This window comes from Selaginella moellendorffii, unplaced genomic scaffold (genome assembly GCF_000143415.4).
Source record: "Selaginella moellendorffii unplaced genomic scaffold, v1.0 SELMOscaffold_57, whole genome shotgun sequence".
Lineage (NCBI taxonomy): Eukaryota > Viridiplantae > Streptophyta > Lycopodiopsida > Selaginellales > Selaginellaceae > Selaginella > Selaginella moellendorffii.
Window position 1 is genome coordinate 929,971 of NW_003314318.1, and position 17,846 is coordinate 947,816.

The window sequence follows — 17,846 nt, forward strand, 5'->3', positions numbered from 1 at the left end:
CAACCCTTGCATAAGGCCCTTGTCGATCGAACCCCATACAGGGTTCAGCTGGAGGAGGAGCAAAGGCTTGCAGTATCGCGTGGGGCCCCATGCCATCCCAGTGAATATGTTGGCCGTCAGATTGTAGGGTTATCACGTGAGGCCTCATGCCATTCCGACGAGGCTGGTCGCCCGGTGAATGCACAGCCTCATCCAAACGAAGCAAAATCTCAAGGAAGTTCTTGCGGCCGATGTGGCCTTCCACCCCATCTTCTGCTCCAAACAGACAATGCTGGTAGTGAGAACAAAAACATGTACGTCTTCGCGTACTTGGCGATGCTTGTTGCCAAAGGCATATTTGAAACGGTTACACTTGGCTTTCTTATGGTTGGGCACACTCATGAAGACGTCGATGCCATGTTCAGTCACCTGGCAGAGTCCCTCCGGCGATCCAATGTCCTCACCCTCCCACAACTCTACGATGAATTCCAAAATTGCATCAAAGGCACTGTTGAAGCTGCACTTCTGACAGAGGTTCCAGACTTCCAGAAAAGAGATGGGTGCTGAATCCAAGGGATCCCAGCATGAGCATATCGGTGGATAATGTTGTGCATGGTTGGATGCGGAAGCAGAGTGCCACCATCACCTTGCCAGACCATGCAAGAGATGCAGCAAGAGCATTCATAACCCGGGTTCAAGGTGAGATTCATTAATATTCCTTTACTAAGTTTCTAATGTATTTTATTTCAAAGTGAACAATCCGAATCTGAATCAGAGGAGGCCTGATATAGTGTGTGAGGTAAAACAAAGATGATGTGACATATGCATTTACCAATCACACGTGCATAAATCTAATAATATGGCGTGTGGCCCATATTAATGGCACATAAACCCATATTGTGGGCTTACGTACTTTATGTACCATCATTCCCTTGCAGCGTGTGTGTTGGTTTCCTTTTATAACACAACGAACTCCATATTTTAGGGTGAAGAGCATTCTCATGGCAAGCACAAAATCTGTAAGTGAGGCAGAAAAGGAGACGGAGAAGGAGATAGGTGAAGATGTAGAATATATAAGTCTTCCAAACTCCCCATACTATACTCCAGGTGATCATTTTTCTGAACAAACGGCAATATTAACAACTATCGAGAATGCCCCAGTAACGTCAGAGACAACAATCCAAAGCAAAACAACTGACCCGGAGAAGGATGATAGTACCGCTGAGAGTACCAAAAAGGAGGTGTCCACTAGCGCTTAGGCTTATAATGGCGTGTGCCCTCATGCCATTTACTTGATCACCAAATACCTTTTTCCCTTTGCACTAGTATATCTTAATACCGGTATGAGAAATAGAATGGCATGTGCCCTCAGGCCTTTTACTAAATCACCTTTGAAAGAAATGCAAGCCTCTATGTCGTAAAAAAAAGGTACTAGAGAAATTCCTTAATAATATGAATGTTATTTAGTTTCATGAAAATACACTAAGGGTGGTCAAATGAGTTAAATGACTTCTCCAGACTAGCAATGCCTCTTGCTACACCTTCACAATTAGATTCGTTAGAAAAAGATAACATTGAATAATATCTAAATGTTCTAATCATTAAGTGATATGTCTGGCTAATAGGAATGATGTTCATCTTGGAAAGCTCACCACATGCTCAATGAACAAACAAATAGTGTGTGCGCGCATGCCATCGCTCTTCTTTAGCTTCAGATTCGGTTTGTTCACCTTGACAATGAGATTTATTATACAACCAGATGGACTCAGTCTGGACATAAAGTCACCGCGCTAGTCACCATGCCCCAGATATGTCTAGCCCCTGGACAAAAAACATATAATTTCACGTCATTTTCAAATACTTGAAAATTTGTACCTAATCCCATTTTACTGAATAAATCCCACTTTAACGAAATAGAGCTTAAAGGTTGAATCCTTGGGTCGCCAGTCCAATTCCGGCAGATTGAACTACAGTTTTTCAGGCCTCTCCAAGATTTTTGTGCCGCTTCTTACAAGCATGGATGGAGCATTCTAGTAGAGAAATTTTTGGAGTGATTTCTCTCTTGCGCCATTCCAGATTTTAGTCGAGCAATCAATATTTTGATAGAGCAATGTGATCCTGGGATAGGGTTTTGGCCTAATCCACCAACAATCTCACGTCAGGTCCAGCTGATCGACATCACAAGGTTCCCAGGCCTCAACACGCAAGGGTCCATTGGGAGTGAATCGTCCCCACGTCCATCCCCGATCATCTGAGGTCATCTATTGTCTCCAGGGACGCATCGACGCTGGGTTTGTGACGACTGCCAACAGGCTGTTCGAGAAGGTTTGATATCCCGGGGACTTGTTTATCTTTCCTCGAGGGCTGGTCCACTTCCAGCGGATGACCCGGTCAGCGCTCCCGCTATCGTCACTCTTGGGCCTGGTCGCACGGATGTGGCTAGGGCTTTTTTCCAGACTCAAGAATCTGATAATCTGAACGAAGTGATTGAAGCAGCTCTCCAAGTTGACGGAAGTGATTGATAAGCTTCGCACCAAGAGTATTTGTTAAAGGTAAGAATTAGATTTATATAAATTACGTTTTTTTAAACTAAATCTAAAAACCCTAAATGGATAAGAGCCCAGGGATGAATCTACCTCCCTCTGGGGATAGGTATTAACTGCCAACAACAAATTGATTGATTATATATATATATATATATATATATATATATATATATATATATATATATATATATATATATATATATATATATATATATATATATGTTTATCAAATTTTATCATTAGATAACTTTCTAGAGTAATTATGAAAGAAGCAAATTTGTTGTTTTAGGAATGCCATGACAGCAAGAGCACTTGATAAATAGATTAGTTAATCCATTTAATTCTGGAAGCAGGCTCTCAACTTTAATTATCTTATTTAAAAGTGACCCATGGATGATGAGTTGCTGACATTTCTAAAAGGGCACCTACGACCAGTAATAGTCTTTTGCCATCAACAAATTATCGACTGAAACATACTATTCGTTAGGGATATACTTGAGTTTTCATGTTTTGCACACTTCATTATGGAGGTCATAAGTTGTTGAAGTGTTGTCCTCGTCATTTGAGCGGATAGGAAGTCAAGAGAAGAAAATTCCAAATAAAATCCTTTATTATTTTCCTTTAATCTTGTTATTGTTTACAGCTAAATACTATAGCTATTGAATTGATGCAGTGGTTTTCAAGGAACAAGTTTTTAGATAGCAAATAGAGAAGTGTCATGGATAGTCTGATATAGCAACAAGCTAATAAAGTATTTCTAAATTTTGCTGAGGAGAGTAGGAATGTTTGGTTTAGTTTTTCCATTGATGGTATCAATCCTTATGGAAATCAGCACTAAGCACAATACATGGGTGGTGATGATTTAGATTCTTAATCTTCCACCATGGCTTACTACAATAATAATATTTATTAAAGAATGTTTTATATAAAACACTATTTAATATGATAAACATTATAATTCAAGTTTAAAACAACAAAAAATAATGAAGCTTGATATTTGTTTAACTCCACTTATGAAAAGTGTTGATTGTTGTAAATGTTCGTAGATATACTTATTGAGTAAATCTAGATACTTACCATAAATAATATATGAAACCAATATAGGATCAACACATAGGGTATGATAATGAGGGTTATGAAAAGGTATTTTGTATATCTTCTCAAACAAAATAGAAGAAGAAAACTTAGGTGAAATAAAGTTATGTTTAAGCTTAGGCATCTAAAAAAAAAAGACCCCACCTAGGGAACATCTGTTATTGACAAGCGAGAAGCAGTTAGGAATGATTACAAAATCATGTAGTATATAAATTTTTTCTCCTGCTTATAACTATTTATGTAAAGTAAAATTGAGAGAGTGATATATATATATATATCCTTACTTACGTTTTTAGGGTTCGAGGCTCAATGCTCTTATATTCTCTTCTCATTCTTTTTATCCTATTCTCTTATCTACATTCTTGTCTTTATTTGTTTGTCATTATTTTGCAAGCAGGGGTAAGAACACGAGTATAGGCAGAAAAAGCTTTATTCACTTTTAGGATAAGTTGTTACTTTTTGGTTTGACAAATAGTTGGGAGAAAATCACTTATGAATTCCAAATGTGTCTAATACTAGGAATTACAAGTAAATATCTTTAGTGATTGCAAAAGCCCTGAATTTAGACAACACTGGATGAAGGAGATTTTTTTGCGATTATAGTGGTTTAGTGCTTAGACAATGCAAGAAAAATAGTTTTTCAACCGTCACTTAAACTATAAAACATGGGATAAGTTTGAAATTGGAGCAATTTCATGAGAAAAATCCAAAAAAAAAAAAGGAATGGAATTTGTTTGATATAGAAAAGATAATTAACTACTCTAGAATTCTTTCTTTTTGAACAAATTCTCACTTGGGCTTTTAGAGGACACATTTTTTAATAATGTGTCACAATTTTTCTAGGCATATACAAGCATGAAAACTAAGCATTTATAACTCTTGTTTTTTACTACAACTTGAAAAAAGTTAAAGTCAAACCTTAGTGAAGAATAAATTAGAAAATTAAATCCACTAGCTTTTTTTGGCAGACTCACAAAAAACAGGAGGGTGGGGAGGATCTGATTGAGTGGGAGCAATAGTGCATAAAAGGGAGCAACAAAATCAAGGATTTCTTTTTAGAAATGGTCACCTTGACTGGCAATTTCTTAATGGTATTGTCCCTGTTTCATTTAAAGTGTTTTTAACACGGGGGTCAAAGACTCTATTTAGGGTTCTTCATTTGAGGAGATAGGGTGGCAATGGGATTCGGGCAATCTAAAATAACGAGTGGTGGAGGATCTGCACCAGGGATCCCTGACCATGGATCGGGAGGGCAAAGGAAGCTTCCGCTTATGATGGTCAGTGTTGTTATTTAGAGAGCGAGCTGATTGATGGCTCTCTTGTAGGTGAGCACTTACTATAACAACCATATTTCGGGGAATGGGCCGAATAGGGTTCTGATGGGCCCTTTCGAAACTGCTGTGGCTCGAAAGAATCCAGAAGGCGAGTTCAAGTATACCGTAAGCATTTCTTTCATTTTTTTCATCTCTTTGATTTTAGTAATTTTTTATTTCCAGTATGGTTTTGAACTCCTCCACCTTGAAGACGAAGGAGATTTTCTGGTTGCAGTGGTTAACACGGCACGCACAAAAAACTTGGGTAAGTTTGTGTTGTGATTCTTGTATCTTTGTTTCATCTCTGTTTGTCTCCCAGCGTCTTTGAACCTTTATCTCTGGAATGTTTCTTCGTTCGATAAGCACTGCGTGCGTATTCTTTCAAACGAAGACCGGCTAACTGAAGCGAGGATTCGGTACCTCATGGAACAGTATGCGTTGCTTTTCCTCCATTTAGACCGATTTGATGAGATTACTCGTTGCAGCGTCGACGAGCTAGTACCTCCAAGAATTGAGGAGGCACGCATCAAGGCACTGTCACGAAAGGAGAAAGCAAAAGAGGAAAAGGCAAAAGCGGCAAAAGAGGACCCATTTTACTCATCCTCCGATGAGGAGGAGGAGGAGGAGGAGGAGGATCGATATTGGAATGAGAACATCAAGGTTTGGTTGAGTTGGTTATATCACATTTGGGATTCCTTGCTGTGATTACAGCCAGAAGAGTGGCATGTTTGCAACAACACAACTCTCGTGGCCATCGCTGAGCAGCGGATATTTGTTGCTGGTCCAGGACGCTTCTCAGTTGTTATTGCTGGACCTGCTGGTGCTCGGGTAAAGCCTTACATTCTTACTTGAATCTCAGGGGATCACCCAAATCTTTTTGTAGGTGCTGTCTGAGGCGGACCCGGAAGCCTTGGATATCCAGATTTTTGAGTATGAGGTACATTTTGTCCTTGTCTTGTTTCTTAGACCAACTTTCTTTGCATGCAGCACCGGCTTGCACCCAACGAGTTTCTAGTCATGCTTCCTGAGACTTTGCATGTGTCAAAACTTGACACTGTGGCCTGGAACGAATGGGTTCAGGTTTGTCATGACTGAATACTTCTTGGCAGTGCTAATGACAGTTTGTCATTGCAGAGAGGATATTGGGAAGTGGCAGACAGATTGTGTGAAATGGATGACGCTAGTGAAAGCTCAGTTCTGGTGCTTCACAAGGAGGAATCTCGAGCTACCAACTCCAATAAGGTGATCAATGGGGAAGCATCATCGACGAGCCTTAGCAAGTTACAGAGCGGACATTGAAGTTGCGGGTATTGTAGACCGCGGTATATTCGTTTTTTGAGTACCGAGTATTCGATTTTATCTTTGAACAACTACGGTAGCTTCAAAGCCCTGACACGTCAGCATGTTTAAGACACGTCATCACGTTTAAGGCAACCCCACTCCTCGTCAACCTCCTGCTGGATGATCGCCTCCATCTCGGCATCGTAGGCGCATGAGATTGTGGTGGAGGGCGATGAGATGGTACCTAATTAATCCCCCAGCGCTCCCACTCGCGATCGGCAGTCTCCACACACCCGCCGTAAATCTCCGTCGTGTGCGGGTGCGAGCGACCGTGTTCTTGATGCAGATCACTCTTGCCGGGCTCTTTCTTGATCCCCCTGTCCGTCATGAGCTTCCTCACCCGCTTGGCCTCCTCCCACTCCCTGTGAGCTCCGGTTCCCAGCGGATCAAGCTTGTTTTTGATCTTCATGATGATCTCTTCCACGCGCTGCGTCCGCGGAGCATCGTTCTGAGACTTGCAGCAGCGCCAACCACGTTCACCTGGAGCGGCACCATCCACCCCAATGTCGTTCGCCCCCCTGTACTGATTGAGAGCCAGGTATCCCTTCGTCGTCGCCTTGTCCTCGATCGCGTCGTAGCACACCCGAGCAAGGATCATACTTCCAAACTTCTCCGCGAACATCCCAATCTTCTCCTGGACTAGCCTCTGCGGTTTCTTGGCTTCGTCCACTGTGATGTTCCTGGATTTCTGAGCGACGAGAACGTAAGTGTCCACGTCCGGCGGCGCTGCTTCCTTGGCCAGGCGCAAGAGCATCGTCGTCCAAGCCTTCATTCTCGAAAGCATTGGATGCTGCCAACTTTTGCGTACATTCTCATCACCGCAAACGTCAGGAACGAGGGGATTTTTCTCGCCTCCGGTGCAAGCTGCTGCCCAGGCATCCTTGTTGAGGAGTTTTAAGAACGCGTCGATCTTGGGAACATAAACCCTAAACCCTAGGCTATTCTTCCAGGCTTTAAGTTCAAAGTTTTACTTCCAAATAAGTGGCACTAGGGTCGGATTTTCTTTCGCTTGTGTGGATATAATACAGGTCTCGATTGGATCAAACTTCCTGAAAAACAAGAGAACAAGCTTAGGCTTTAAGAAGTTAAGCTATAGTCTTTACCATGATCGAGTAAATCTCTTCAAACTCTTTGGCACGAGCTATGGAATTCATCGATGGGAACGCCGCAGATGCTTACTCGCCGCCTTGCTTCTTCTCTTCTGCATGAAACAAAGCTCGCCAAAGTAGCAAAAGGAAAACAGGACGACTTACCTTCGCTCTTGCTGCTCTCCTCGTCGTCAGAGAGGACGGTCTTGTTCCTCTTCTTCTTCGCAAAAGGGAGTGGCTCGTAAAACAAGTTTGCTTGCCTCCTCCCCCTCCCCTCTGTGATGATATTACCTACATCAATTCCTTCGAGGTCCTTTTGCTTGTCTTTCTTTTTTCTCACGGCCTTGAGCTCTACAAACAAGGGACACAACTCAGATAAGAGACATGCGTAGTCTTGGATTTGATTTACCTTTCTCCGATGAGTTCCTGTTCAATCCCTCCTTTTGCAAAATGCTCTCGAGCTCTTTAATCAGCGAACTCTCCCGCTTTGACTCTGGCACTTGCTTCACCCGTTTGTAAACGGAAGGAGGGATACTGCGAAGAAAACAAAAAAAAATTATTACCCGTGTTGTTTGAGCAGCACAAACAAATGACTTACTTTATTCCAGAGGCCTTGATCATCTGCTTTAGTTGCTCCACGACCTTACTTACAACCGGTTTTGATTCCGGCGGTTTCGCAGCCTTCTTCTGCAATAGATGAATGATCACAGCTGAAGCGAGAGACGAGTAAAAATGTTAACTATACCTTTGGCGTCTTCTTCGCAGGACTCTCATCACTATCGGCATTGTATTCCTTTGTATCCTCGGCCTCGGTTTCCTCTGGTTTCTTTGCGTGTACTTCATCCTTGCTCGATTTTGGGTTGCTTGATTTTCGCTCATCCTCGTCCTCGTCCTCGGAATCCTTTACAATTGCTTTCTTCTTTCCTGACTTTCTTTTGCGGGGTTTATCCTCCTCTGAATCCTCCCTTTCAGATTCATCGGTTTCCTCCAGCTTTTTAACGAGTCTTTTCTTCTTTCTCGACTTTTCCGCGCTTTGTAGCTTTCTTTTCTTCTCTTCCTTAACTCCTGCGGCTGTCCCTGTCTCCGTCTCCAGCGCTTCCACTTCGGAAGCACTAGGCTCTTCTTCTTTAGTAACATCCGAAGTATTGAGAACCTTTTGGAAAAACACAAATTATCAAGCCACATTGAGAAAAGGGTCTTACAAACCTCGTCAAGGAGAGACTTTACGAGTTCCTTTTTTGTGTCAAGAGCAAAATTTTGTAGACCCAAATCTTCCTCCAAAAGACGTCTAACTCGTTCGAGCTTCATGTTCCTGCAAAGGAGTCACAAGAAGGATAAGAGCAAAGGAAGAAAACCACGCGAAATAAACGTACCGTGAGTCGGTTTTGAGATAAGAACTCCTTTTAGCGAGAGCATCTCTGATTACAGCTTCGGTGACTTCTGGATCATCAGCATTCATGATCTGGGATGAGCAAAAAAAAAGAATGACGATCCGTCGAAACAAAAAACGAAAATAAAACTTACGTGATCCACTAGCTCCTTGATCTTCTTCTTGTGAGGATCTAGCGCAGTGGTTTCCATGCCTAGATCCTCCTCCAGCAGGCGCCGGAAGCTAACCATCGTGAGCGACCTAGATCATCGCTAAACAAATGAAAAAGAGGGTTTCCACAGACAAGAGAAGCTTACTCGGCGTGCTCCTTGATGTAAGTCGCGCGGGCAGTGACCGCGCTCTCGACCCGCTGCGTTAGATCAAGCTCCAGCTCGCCATCCCTTTCTTTCTCGCTTTTCTCGGCCTCCATCGCCGCGGCCGCTGCTTCCGCCATGGCCGCCATAGCCATAGCTCCTGATTGACGGGCTTGACGGGCTTGACGGGCCCTCCTTCCATTTTTTCAAAAGTGGCGGGCTGGGTATATTTTATAGCGCACGGAATATCCAGCCTTCTTTAACAGTAGCCCAACTTGGACGAGGACGATGGCGCCACGTGTACCGTATGTGGCCCCCGGGCTCTCCCACATTGGTGCTAAGCGCGCTAGGGTTTTAGTTCTTCGTGGAGCGTTGGGGCGTAGCGGCGATGGCGATGCCGCGCGTGGTGACATGAGAGCTGCATCGGTGATTCCGGCTGTGTAAGTTGCGCTCCTTCTCTTCGGGCAATTGCCGAGGAATCGAGCTTCGTCCGGGCGCTGATCTTGCTGGATTGTGGCATCAGATTCTAAGGCTGGATTGATGGACACGGATACGTGCAGTGGAGGGACGAGTCCTAGCTTCGCATTTGCCTTCAATGACAGTAATTTCTCGGATCGGGTCCTCCACATTGAGATTGTCGCGGGGGCGTCTGGAGAGGCGAAGTCCTCCGGAGAGCCTTGCTCCACAGTCGGTGCTTGGGCACGGCAGAAGAAGCGTAGGCGTGGAGCCGATGCCAAGGATAAAGGTACTCTATTTTCTTGCCTTTTTTTCTGTCTTTCGTTTGGTGTTTGTTAGTTGTGGATTTCTCGTTGATGGTTGTTTTGTTCTTTGTCTTACATTGTTTTCTCTTCTTCTCTTCTACAGCATTCGAGAATGTTTGCGTGATGGTGGGTCTTGGTGGTGGTCAAGAGGAGCAAATTATGACCGGAACCCAACCAGAGCCAGACGACGCGGAAGAGGAAGGGGACGTCATGATCGAGGAGTCTCCTACGTCAATGGCTGGAAGTCCACCAGGTAAGTCTTGGTCCTTTGATCTTGACATGAACCAAGAAGCTATGGTTTCTTACAGCGGAAGACCAGGATCAGATGCAAAGCACCTCTTCCTGGAATTCAGAGAGTTCAACTGTGTTGCGGGTCAAAACGATTCATATCAGCTCGGCAATTCTCGCTGCTAAGAGTCGTTTTTTCTACAAAGTACGTTGTTGGGATTGCTGTTTTGAATCCTTTTCTCCTCTCTTGTTCTAAGTACCTTATGGCAGCTCTTTTCCAATGGTATGCGTGAGTCGGAGCAAAAGGCAGTTACTTTGCGCATTACCGATTCAGGTACATTGCTCGATGACCTGCGCACCACGGCGTTCTATAAGCTGGCCATTATATTGCAGAAGAGGTGCCAGTAATGGACATGTTGCAATTTATGTACACTGGCGGCTTGCAGGCAAACACAGCTCCGGCATTGCTCGACGTTTTGGTTGCGGCCGATAAGTTTGAAGTCGCAACGTGCATGCGGCACTGTAGCAGATTACTACGAGAGTTGCAAATGACTCCCGAATCGGCACTCGTGTACCTCGACTTGCCGTCATCCGTGCTTCTGCCTGATGCGGTTCAGTCACTCACAGACGCTGCGAAAGCATTCCTGGCAGATCGGTACAAAGACATTGGAAGGTTTGGAGTTCATCTTCGCTATGGTGTGACTATAAGTTACTACTGTTCGCAGGTTCCATGAGGACGTTATGCATTTACCGCTGGCCGGTTTGGAGGCCGTGCTATCCAGTGATGACCTCCAGGTTGCGTCCGAGGATGCAGTCTACGACTTTGTGCTAAAGTGGGCGAGAGCACACTACGCCAAGATAGAGGAAAGACGGGAGATCTTCCGGAGCAAACTCGTGTGGCTCATTCGCTTCCCAATGATGTCCAGCCGGAAGCTCCGAAAGGTTTTGGTTTGCAACGACATCGAGCACGACCTGGCGTCGAAGCTGGTGATGGAGGCGCTGTCTTTCAAGGCCGAGCCGCCTCACCGCCAGAAGCACATCATGGTGGAGGAGATCGTGCACAAGCGTTTCAGCGAGCGGGCTTACAAGTACAGGCCAGTCAAGGTGGTGGAGTTCGACGCACCGTATCAGCAGTGCCTGGTTTTTCTGGACCTCCGCAAGGAAGAGTGCCTGACGCTGTGGCCACAGGGACGAGTCTACTCTCAGGCATTTCATCTCGGGGGCCAGTGCTTCTTCCTCTCGGCACACTGCAGCGTGGATCAGCAAACCGCGGCTCACTGCTTTGGATTGTTCCTGGGGATGCAAGAGAAAGGCTCGGTGAGCTTTGCGGTGGAGTACGAGTTCGCGGCACGGTCCAAGCAGGAGGAGTGGAAGTTTGCTCCCAGAGTGAAGGGGAACTACGTCTTCACCGGAGGAAAGGCTGTAGGATACAGGAACCTCTTCTCGTGCCCGTGGCAAGAGCTCATGAAGGACGACAGCGATTACTTCCATCAAAACGTCCTCCACTTGAGAGCCGAGCTCACCATCAAGCCTCAGGGACAAGGTATGTAGCGAGTGATTGATTGATTGATAGAGCTACAAACCATAGAGAAAAATTTTCGCTCTTCTTTTTCCTTCTTGACAGGAAAGATCGATACTATAGCTACGAAGAGCTTGACTTGAGAGGAGAAACTCTTCTGTGAAGTGTCTGTTATAAAGATAAAAGGCAAAACAATGAAAGGAAACTTTAATGGATTCTAGGGTTTATGGCAGTGAGTGGATGGATACGGAAGGTGATCGTTCCGGCGGTGGAGAGGAAGGATCTGGGAGTAACAGATTGGAAGAAAAGGGGGATTTGGATTCCATGGCTTTGAATTCTAGGGTTTACAGCGATCCCAATGTGGAGATCAGCTCAATACAGAGAAAGGAGGGAGATTTTGATCACGAAGGCGCTACTGCGTTGGAATCAGGAGGAGCTGGGGACGATGGATCTTCCGCTGGTGTTTTCGCGCGAGGGGAGAGCAGTGGAACTAGTCCGGTTGAGATTATCGGCAGGGGGCGAGCGGCGGTGCTCAAGAGCGTGATCCACGACGCTGATTCCAAATTCGAGGCGGCATTGGCGAGCCAGGACTCGCTGGCGCTCAGCATCGATCGCCTCACTCGAGGTGTGCCCTTCGATCAACTTTACCTTTGAAAAGAGGTGATGCATTGCAATTCCTTTTCGTCTCTTCTTTCTCATCGCTCTAGCTTTTTTCTTGTTGCCTGTCTCTTTTCGTTTGCATTGCTTTTGTAGTCTCTCGAGTCACAAAGTCCTTTTAACTGTTGTTTTCCTTTTTCTAGTGCTCGACAAGTTGCTAGAAGATACACCGATGCCTTTTCTCGCTCAAGACTCGGCACGAGTACACGGCCTTCGGAAGAGAGTTTTGTCACTCTCGTCCACCTTGCAGATCATCCGGGTCCGGATGAAGAACATTGAGAGCGCACTCCTCCACCAATGTAAGTTCTTTCACAGATTTCTTCTGCACTGGATCTTACATGTTTTGGGCGCTCATTTGCATTGCAGCATCCAGAAGCACTTCTCCAACCGCTGCCAAGAACTCTCCATTAATTTCCCCAAGGATCCACTCAAACTCGCCGCCCAAAGTCGCTCAAAGAACCTCGCCAAGAAGAACGCAAAGCTCATCTTCTCCAATTCCTCATTACCATTTAATTTGAATTTAATTCTTAAGCCTTAGATTTATATTTCTTGGACAATCAAGAATGTCTGCGTTAGAATATAGAAAATATTAATTAGCCCAAAAACTTTAGATTATATATAAAAGTAGGTGAAATCACTTATTTCAAATAGAAACTTTAAACCCTAGTAAGGCTAGATGCAAAAATTTCCAAATGGCTACCAAAATCCAATTACACTCATATTATATAGCATTATAGCCATACACTTGGATTTCACATTATCCCCTCCTTTCAAAATAATGATCATCAATATTTTCTTGTAGATGAGCTAAAATTTGGAGGAGGCATTAGTGGATTTATAGGTGGTATTAATTGTTCCTAATCCCTTTATATAAAGCATTTTAACCGTTACACATATACAATTTATGGAGGATTACTTTATTGAACATTATGTTAAACCTCATAAACTTGCGATTCAACTTGCCATAACATTTGATATAGTCCTTTCCACTGAATAAAGAGCCCTTTAGATAAACCACATATTGTAAGATAAGGAAAATAAATTAATATTAAGTCATCCACTTTATACTCTATAAGTGAACAATGATGAGAGTTGTAGTGCTATTGTCCCACTTGTATATAGCCTAAGTGTTCGGTAGATTTTGCTCGGACAAATGGAAGAGTAATCCTATGACTTAGAAATAGCAACTCATAACAATTGTGAAGGTAAACCCAACTCTGATGGTAGTATTGGATAATGGCCATATAAAAGTTTATATAGTGAAGCATACACCCCTATAACATATACATACTAAACAATGGTAAATAACCATCTCAATCCAAATACTGAAAGTTTATATACTTTGTGATTATCCCTTTGAATGTTTGAACGAGCCATTCCACTAAACTGTCTAACTGTGGATGATAAGCACTTGTGAAAGTGTGGCATATCCCCAACCAAGACGTCAAAACATGAAATGCCTTAGTCATAAATGCAAGACCATTATTTGAAAGAATTCACTTCGGACAAAAATGTTAAAACGTCACTCAATTAAGGAGGAAATATCCAACAATAATTGTAAATGTGCTAACAAAAGCACCAATTTCCACCCAATAAGTCAAATAGTCAGAAGCAATAATAACATACTCATTGCATAATTGATCGTGGAAAAAGTCTCTTAAGATCAAATGCTACCAACTTAGATGAATGGGAAATTACAATTGACTCTAACCATTTTTTTGCAGCACAAGGGAGAATATCACAAGCTTCGCATTAAACGTAATTATGCATATATTGGATAACATCAAGTTGCATTTCTGGCCAATAGAAAAATCTATACAATTTCTTAGTCACACAACAATGTCCCATATATCCTCTTAGAACAGAAGAATTATGGTAAGTATGGAAAAACTGTGGAATAAAGATTGAAGGCACCACTAGCAGTAAATGATCATTAAGATCCATCTCCACAAACTAAATAAAGCAGTATTCAAAATGATATTGAGAATGTAAATGCCAGAATGGCAAGTCATCAGCAAGTGATGCAGGATTCTTAAACCCATTTAAAAGTCTTTGAATCCACGGCTCAATTTTTTTAGCCTTGCGAACCTTATCAAGAGAAAGTAAATCTTGCTCTGCACCTTGTGGACAGTAAATGTCAAGTATAACAATGGCCGATAGCACAAAATCCTTCTCTAAAAAATCTATAAATGTTAAAATAACATGCATTAATAAAATTCTTCAGGTGATGAACAACATCAAAATCATATATCTGAAGCTTCAAAGCCTATCGAATAGTACGATCAACTAAGTTTTTGCACTTCAATAATGAAGTAACGGCAGCATGATCATTTTTTAATAACATCCGAGAACCATGTAGATATACATGAAGTTTATTGAAACGCTAAACTGCAACTAAATACTCATTTTTTGTCATGGAGTAATTCACCTCCGTTAGTTGTTATATGATTTATATATGCAATGGGATGGCACTGACCAAGCACAGTCATGCTCTTGCATCAACACACCTCTAAAATCAATATCAGATGTTTACAATGATAGTATATCTAAATTTCATCCCATGATTACATACGCTACAGTCAAAGAAGAAAGAGGTTATTACTCTACCATGAAAATGAATGAAATAAAAAAAGAGAAAAAAAAAAAAGTTAAAGAAAGTATAAGAAAAAGGAAATCTAAACAATGCAAAAGCTAGATCTAAACCAAAATCCTAAATCCCAACACACTTAAAAGACAATTGAAATTGCCTCTCATTTCCACCCATGTGAGTGTATGGAATATAGAAATGAAATACAAAAATGTGCATATCAATTAACCCAAAAACTTTAGCTTATATATAAGAGTGAGTGGTCTTGATTGAAATCAATCGGACGGGTATCAAAATCCCATTACATTAATATTCGTATACAGCATTATAACCATACATTTGGACCTCACAACCAGATTTAATCTTAAGTAGCTAGTCTAAATATTATACAAATATAGATATATATGTATTTATAGATTTATACCATCCACCTCTCCAAATGATGAGAAAACTTGATGAAGGTAAACCCTCGCTATGAGTCGCTGGAGGATGCTTACAAGCCCGAGGAAGAGCAGGCAGGACGTGGACGATATACAAATGAAGCGCAATATGAACAAGGCTGTCTACTCAAGGAGAAGGCCTCGCAAAGTTGCGACTAAGACCGAGTGTTATGAGGCCGACGAGCACGCTTCAGGTGGCCACAGGAGAAGTACACAGCTGGCACAGGGTTCGCGTGGTTAGTCTCTCCAACAGCAGGCCAGAGAAATTTCTTTCCACTCGCAAAATTTGATTTTGCGCATTGCCATCATCCAAGAGGTGAGCCCCCTTGCTCTCTGTGTGTTTTCCAACCTCTCTTTGTAGGCCAGGGTGGAGAACGGTTTGGCAAGCTTCTGCATATGGTACGGTATTTGCTCAGTAAGATCTTCGACTTTTCTCTCTAGCCAGGATGCCGCAAGATACACATTGTCATCATGTCTGGAAAGGTTGTTCGTTTGGTACATGTTTCCAGTACATCAGTGCCGTAAGTCGCGATCCCGAACAGTTTGTTTATCTTTTTCCCTTCTCATGCACAATGTTCCAGAGACGTAAAGGCTGCAGTTGATACTGTGATCAACAGAAACAAGTAAAAGCTTAACTATGCTGCCTTTAGTTTTCGCTTTAATAGTCTCCCTTCTGCAGCGGCATTGGATTCCACAGCGGCAGCCGTGCTGAGTACTGATCAGAGAGATGCTGCTGCCATATGGCATTAGCTGCCTTCAGATGGTGAAAAGGAAAAAGGTAATTACTTGTTGGCTTTAAATAAACTGTTTTTGCTGACAACCCTAAGGGCAGGGTATGGGAAAGCAAGAGTCAACGTTCAAGATTAAGTATACACACATCTTTTGTAGGATGTTTCCAGAGCGCGTTTGGGATGTTTTACAGGAGAAGCTAAATGCTTCAGATCTTATCGGCTTCTGCTTGGCGTTGGACTGTGAGTATGATAGAGTGGTACGCGCTTGTCTTAGAGAAGGATTCCCCAATAGGGCAGCCTCCATGCTTTTGGAGCCTAAACTTTATAGATGCAAGGAGGAAACATATGCAGAGTTCATTCAGAGCCCAATGATGTGGATGGCCATGGTTGAGTTTATACAGGTGTTCAGACTAATGAAGGATCTGGGCTACAGGCGCACCAAGGAGATGTTTGAGAAGCTCATCATAGAATTTGATGTGCTCCTCCCGGCAGAGGATGAAAGATATACCAAGAGAGTCAGGAGGGGTGATATGAGTGATGGCTTGAATCGCTTGGGACTGTATAGGATGGCTGGTCGCAAAGGGGAATACATAGCAGAGCTTGCTGATGAGATGGTGAAAGAAGGATATGTCCCAAGCCCCAGAATTGAGAGCATTGTTGACAAGCGCCATCAAAGCTGCCCGTATCTTAACGATCTCCACTTGTTGAGAGAGTTCTCCAGATTGGAGAAAGAGGAGCGGTATTTGCTGACATTCATGGCGCTGGCAGGGGGAGCGAGAAGTGGGTTGCTGCGGATCACGTCGTATGTTGAGCAAAACAATTGCAACGAGGACACCGTCAAGGCCATGCTCGCTGTCGTCGACGCACACCTCATGTCGACGTCCTCAACCGGCGAGTCGTTGGTCTTGTATCTCAAGATGAAGGCCGACTACAATCGCTACCTCGTCGATTTGAAGACCGGCCAACAACGCGAGGAGGCCGAACAAGCCACCCTCATGGCCTTCAAGATCGCCCAGGTATTTTTTTTTATTTTATGGTTTTCATAGCTCTTTTTCTTTTGGTTTTGACAACATCTGGTTTTGAATGTGTCAGGAGCATGCTTTTGCGGAGCTTCCTCCGACGCACTCCTTCCGACTGGGACTCGCGCTGAACTTGTCGGCGTTTTGCTTCGAGCATCTCAACTCTCTGGATCGGGCTTGTTTTGTGGCACAGCAGGTATGCAAGCGTACGTTGTTTCTTGCGCTAATCCTGCTGCATTGTTTTTTCAGGCTATTGATGAGGCACAGGCCAAAGTGGAGGCGTCGGGGAAGGAGCCCCGGAGGGAAACCAGCCGGATCATGGAGCTCCTCCGGCAAAACCTCGCGGTTTGGACGAGAATGAGTATTGAATCATCCCTCTAAGTTGTGAATTCTAAGACCTGTGCCTAGGTTTGCCGACAATTGCCTAGTGTTGCAACTCGGATGATTCCAAGGGAAACTCAGCAGTGATAGAACTCGGTTTGACATTGAAACTCAGTTTCAGGCTTGGTATTGGAGAGAATTCATATATATAGTTTCCTGCCGTACGCAAGACGAGCCACCAGGAACAGAACGTCCCCGGCTCGAATCCAAGCCCTGAATGGACAGAAGAAGGGATTCACGCACATTGTTTTCTCAAGGATATGTATTCTAGCCTGATAAGTTCTTCCCAAAGCTTGTAAATGCGCATCGTGTAGCGTCATTATTTTTGAGCTTATCTCATTGCCGATTGTTCGTGCGTTAGTAGAGAAGATCTTTTGAATAGAATTATTGTCTCATGGCCTTAGTGTGATACACTTGTCCCTTTGAAACAATCTCACAATCTAAAATGAGCACTTTGTTTAGGCAAAAGTTTATATAG

General features: G+C 43.3%; 6 protein-coding genes across 7 annotated transcripts in view; 5 read left to right on the top strand and 1 right to left on the bottom strand.

The window, feature by feature from the left end:
- The window catches only part of LOC112351081 (germin-like protein subfamily 1 member 19), a 13,894-nt gene extending 11,393 nt beyond the window's left edge, over positions 1-2,501 (top strand). Inside the window, exon 2 of the mRNA XM_024688257.1 lies at positions 2,292-2,501. Coding sequence (XP_024544025.1) covers positions 2,292-2,501 — 210 coding nt within the window. The remainder of the gene's footprint in view (positions 1-2,291) is intronic.
- Positions 2,502-4,798: 2,297 nt separating this feature from the next.
- Positions 4,799-7,113, top strand: LOC9654797. The gene is made up of 7 exons (XM_024688258.1): positions 4,799-4,897; positions 4,946-5,042; positions 5,253-5,593; positions 5,645-5,761; positions 5,817-5,870; positions 5,921-6,013; positions 6,068-7,113. Exons 1-7 carry the CDS (start codon positions 4,799-4,801, stop codon positions 6,230-6,232), a joined length of 966 nt encoding a protein of 321 aa, XP_024544026.1. The 3' UTR covers positions 6,233-7,113.
- Positions 7,114-7,239: 126 nt separating this feature from the next.
- Positions 7,240-9,239, bottom strand: LOC9654593 (transcriptional regulator ATRX homolog). Its single transcript, XM_024688420.1, has 10 exons — positions 9,049-9,239; positions 8,887-8,992; positions 8,736-8,824; positions 8,569-8,674; positions 8,108-8,515; positions 7,961-8,049; positions 7,772-7,896; positions 7,528-7,713; positions 7,378-7,475; positions 7,240-7,323 (listed from the first exon to the last, which is right to left on the bottom strand). Exons 1-9 carry the CDS (start codon positions 9,198-9,200, stop codon positions 7,450-7,452), a joined length of 1,287 nt encoding a protein of 428 aa, XP_024544188.1. The 5' UTR covers positions 9,201-9,239; the 3' UTR covers positions 7,240-7,323; positions 7,378-7,449.
- A 126-nt stretch (positions 9,240-9,365) lies between these two features.
- LOC9654798 (BTB/POZ domain-containing protein POB1) lies at positions 9,366-11,764 on the top strand. Of its 2 annotated transcripts, none has more exons than XM_024688381.1 (7): positions 9,366-9,485; positions 9,569-9,790; positions 9,910-10,059; positions 10,115-10,239; positions 10,305-10,368; positions 10,428-10,707; positions 10,760-11,764. In XM_024688381.1, exons 2-7 carry the CDS (start codon positions 9,586-9,588, stop codon positions 11,583-11,585), a joined length of 1,650 nt encoding a protein of 549 aa, XP_024544149.1. In that variant the 5' UTR covers positions 9,366-9,485; positions 9,569-9,585; the 3' UTR covers positions 11,586-11,764. The 2 variants fall into 2 exon arrangements, with proteins under 2 accessions (XP_024544149.1, XP_024544150.1); XM_024688382.1 differs by having other exon boundaries at positions 9,380-9,485; positions 9,577-9,790.
- On the top strand, positions 11,760-12,753 carry LOC112351100. Its single transcript, XM_024688383.1, has 3 exons — positions 11,760-12,178; positions 12,354-12,509; positions 12,577-12,753. The coding sequence occupies exons 1-3, from the start codon at positions 11,764-11,766 to the stop codon at positions 12,726-12,728; spliced, it is 723 nt and encodes a 240-aa protein (XP_024544151.1). The 5' UTR covers positions 11,760-11,763; the 3' UTR covers positions 12,729-12,753.
- A 4,198-nt stretch (positions 12,754-16,951) lies between these two features.
- Positions 16,952-17,380, top strand: LOC9654594 (14-3-3-like protein B). The gene is made up of 3 exons (XM_002983212.2): positions 16,952-16,984; positions 17,061-17,183; positions 17,237-17,380. The coding sequence occupies exons 1-3, from the start codon at positions 16,964-16,966 to the stop codon at positions 17,366-17,368; spliced, it is 276 nt and encodes a 91-aa protein (XP_002983258.2). The 5' UTR covers positions 16,952-16,963; the 3' UTR covers positions 17,369-17,380.
- The last annotated feature ends 466 nt before the right edge of the window (positions 17,381-17,846 follow it).

Excerpts from the sequence above, each read along its gene's own strand:
- LOC9654797 (XM_024688258.1), top strand. The coding sequence starts at position 4,799 with ATGGGATTCGGGCAATCTAAAATAACGAGTGGTGGAGGATCTGCACCA. Across the intron at positions 5,762-5,816 it reads CTGGACCTGCTGGTGCTCGG|GTGCTGTCTGAGGCGGACCC; the intron begins GTAAAGCCTTAC and ends ATCTTTTTGTAG. Across the intron at positions 5,871-5,920 it reads TCCAGATTTTTGAGTATGAG|CACCGGCTTGCACCCAACGA; the intron begins GTACATTTTGTC and ends CTTTGCATGCAG.
- LOC9654593 (XM_024688420.1), bottom strand. The coding sequence starts at position 9,200 with ATGGCTATGGCGGCCATGGCGGAAGCAGCGGCCGCGGCGATGGAGGCC. Across the intron at positions 8,516-8,568 it reads TAAAGTCTCTCCTTGACGAG|GTTCTCAATACTTCGGATGT; the intron begins GTTTGTAAGACC and ends TTTTTCCAAAAG. Across the intron at positions 7,476-7,527 it reads GGAGAGCAGCAAGAGCGAAG|AAGAGAAGAAGCAAGGCGGC; the intron begins GTAAGTCGTCCT and ends TGTTTCATGCAG.
- LOC9654798 (XM_024688381.1), top strand. The coding sequence starts at position 9,586 with ATGGACACGGATACGTGCAGTGGAGGGACGAGTCCTAGCTTCGCATTT. Across the intron at positions 10,240-10,304 it reads AGAGTCGTTTTTTCTACAAA|CTCTTTTCCAATGGTATGCG; the intron begins GTACGTTGTTGG and ends ACCTTATGGCAG. Across the intron at positions 10,708-10,759 it reads CGGTACAAAGACATTGGAAG|GTTCCATGAGGACGTTATGC; the intron begins GTTTGGAGTTCA and ends TACTGTTCGCAG.
- LOC112351100 (XM_024688383.1), top strand. The coding sequence starts at position 11,764 with ATGGATTCTAGGGTTTATGGCAGTGAGTGGATGGATACGGAAGGTGAT. Across the intron at positions 12,179-12,353 it reads CATCGATCGCCTCACTCGAG|TGCTCGACAAGTTGCTAGAA; the intron begins GTGTGCCCTTCG and ends TCCTTTTTCTAG. Across the intron at positions 12,510-12,576 it reads GAGCGCACTCCTCCACCAAT|CATCCAGAAGCACTTCTCCA; the intron begins GTAAGTTCTTTC and ends TTTGCATTGCAG.
- LOC9654594 (XM_002983212.2), top strand. The coding sequence starts at position 16,964 with ATGGCCTTCAAGATCGCCCAG. Across the intron at positions 16,985-17,060 it reads TGGCCTTCAAGATCGCCCAG|GAGCATGCTTTTGCGGAGCT; the intron begins GTATTTTTTTTT and ends TGAATGTGTCAG. Across the intron at positions 17,184-17,236 it reads CTTGTTTTGTGGCACAGCAG|GCTATTGATGAGGCACAGGC; the intron begins GTATGCAAGCGT and ends TTGTTTTTTCAG.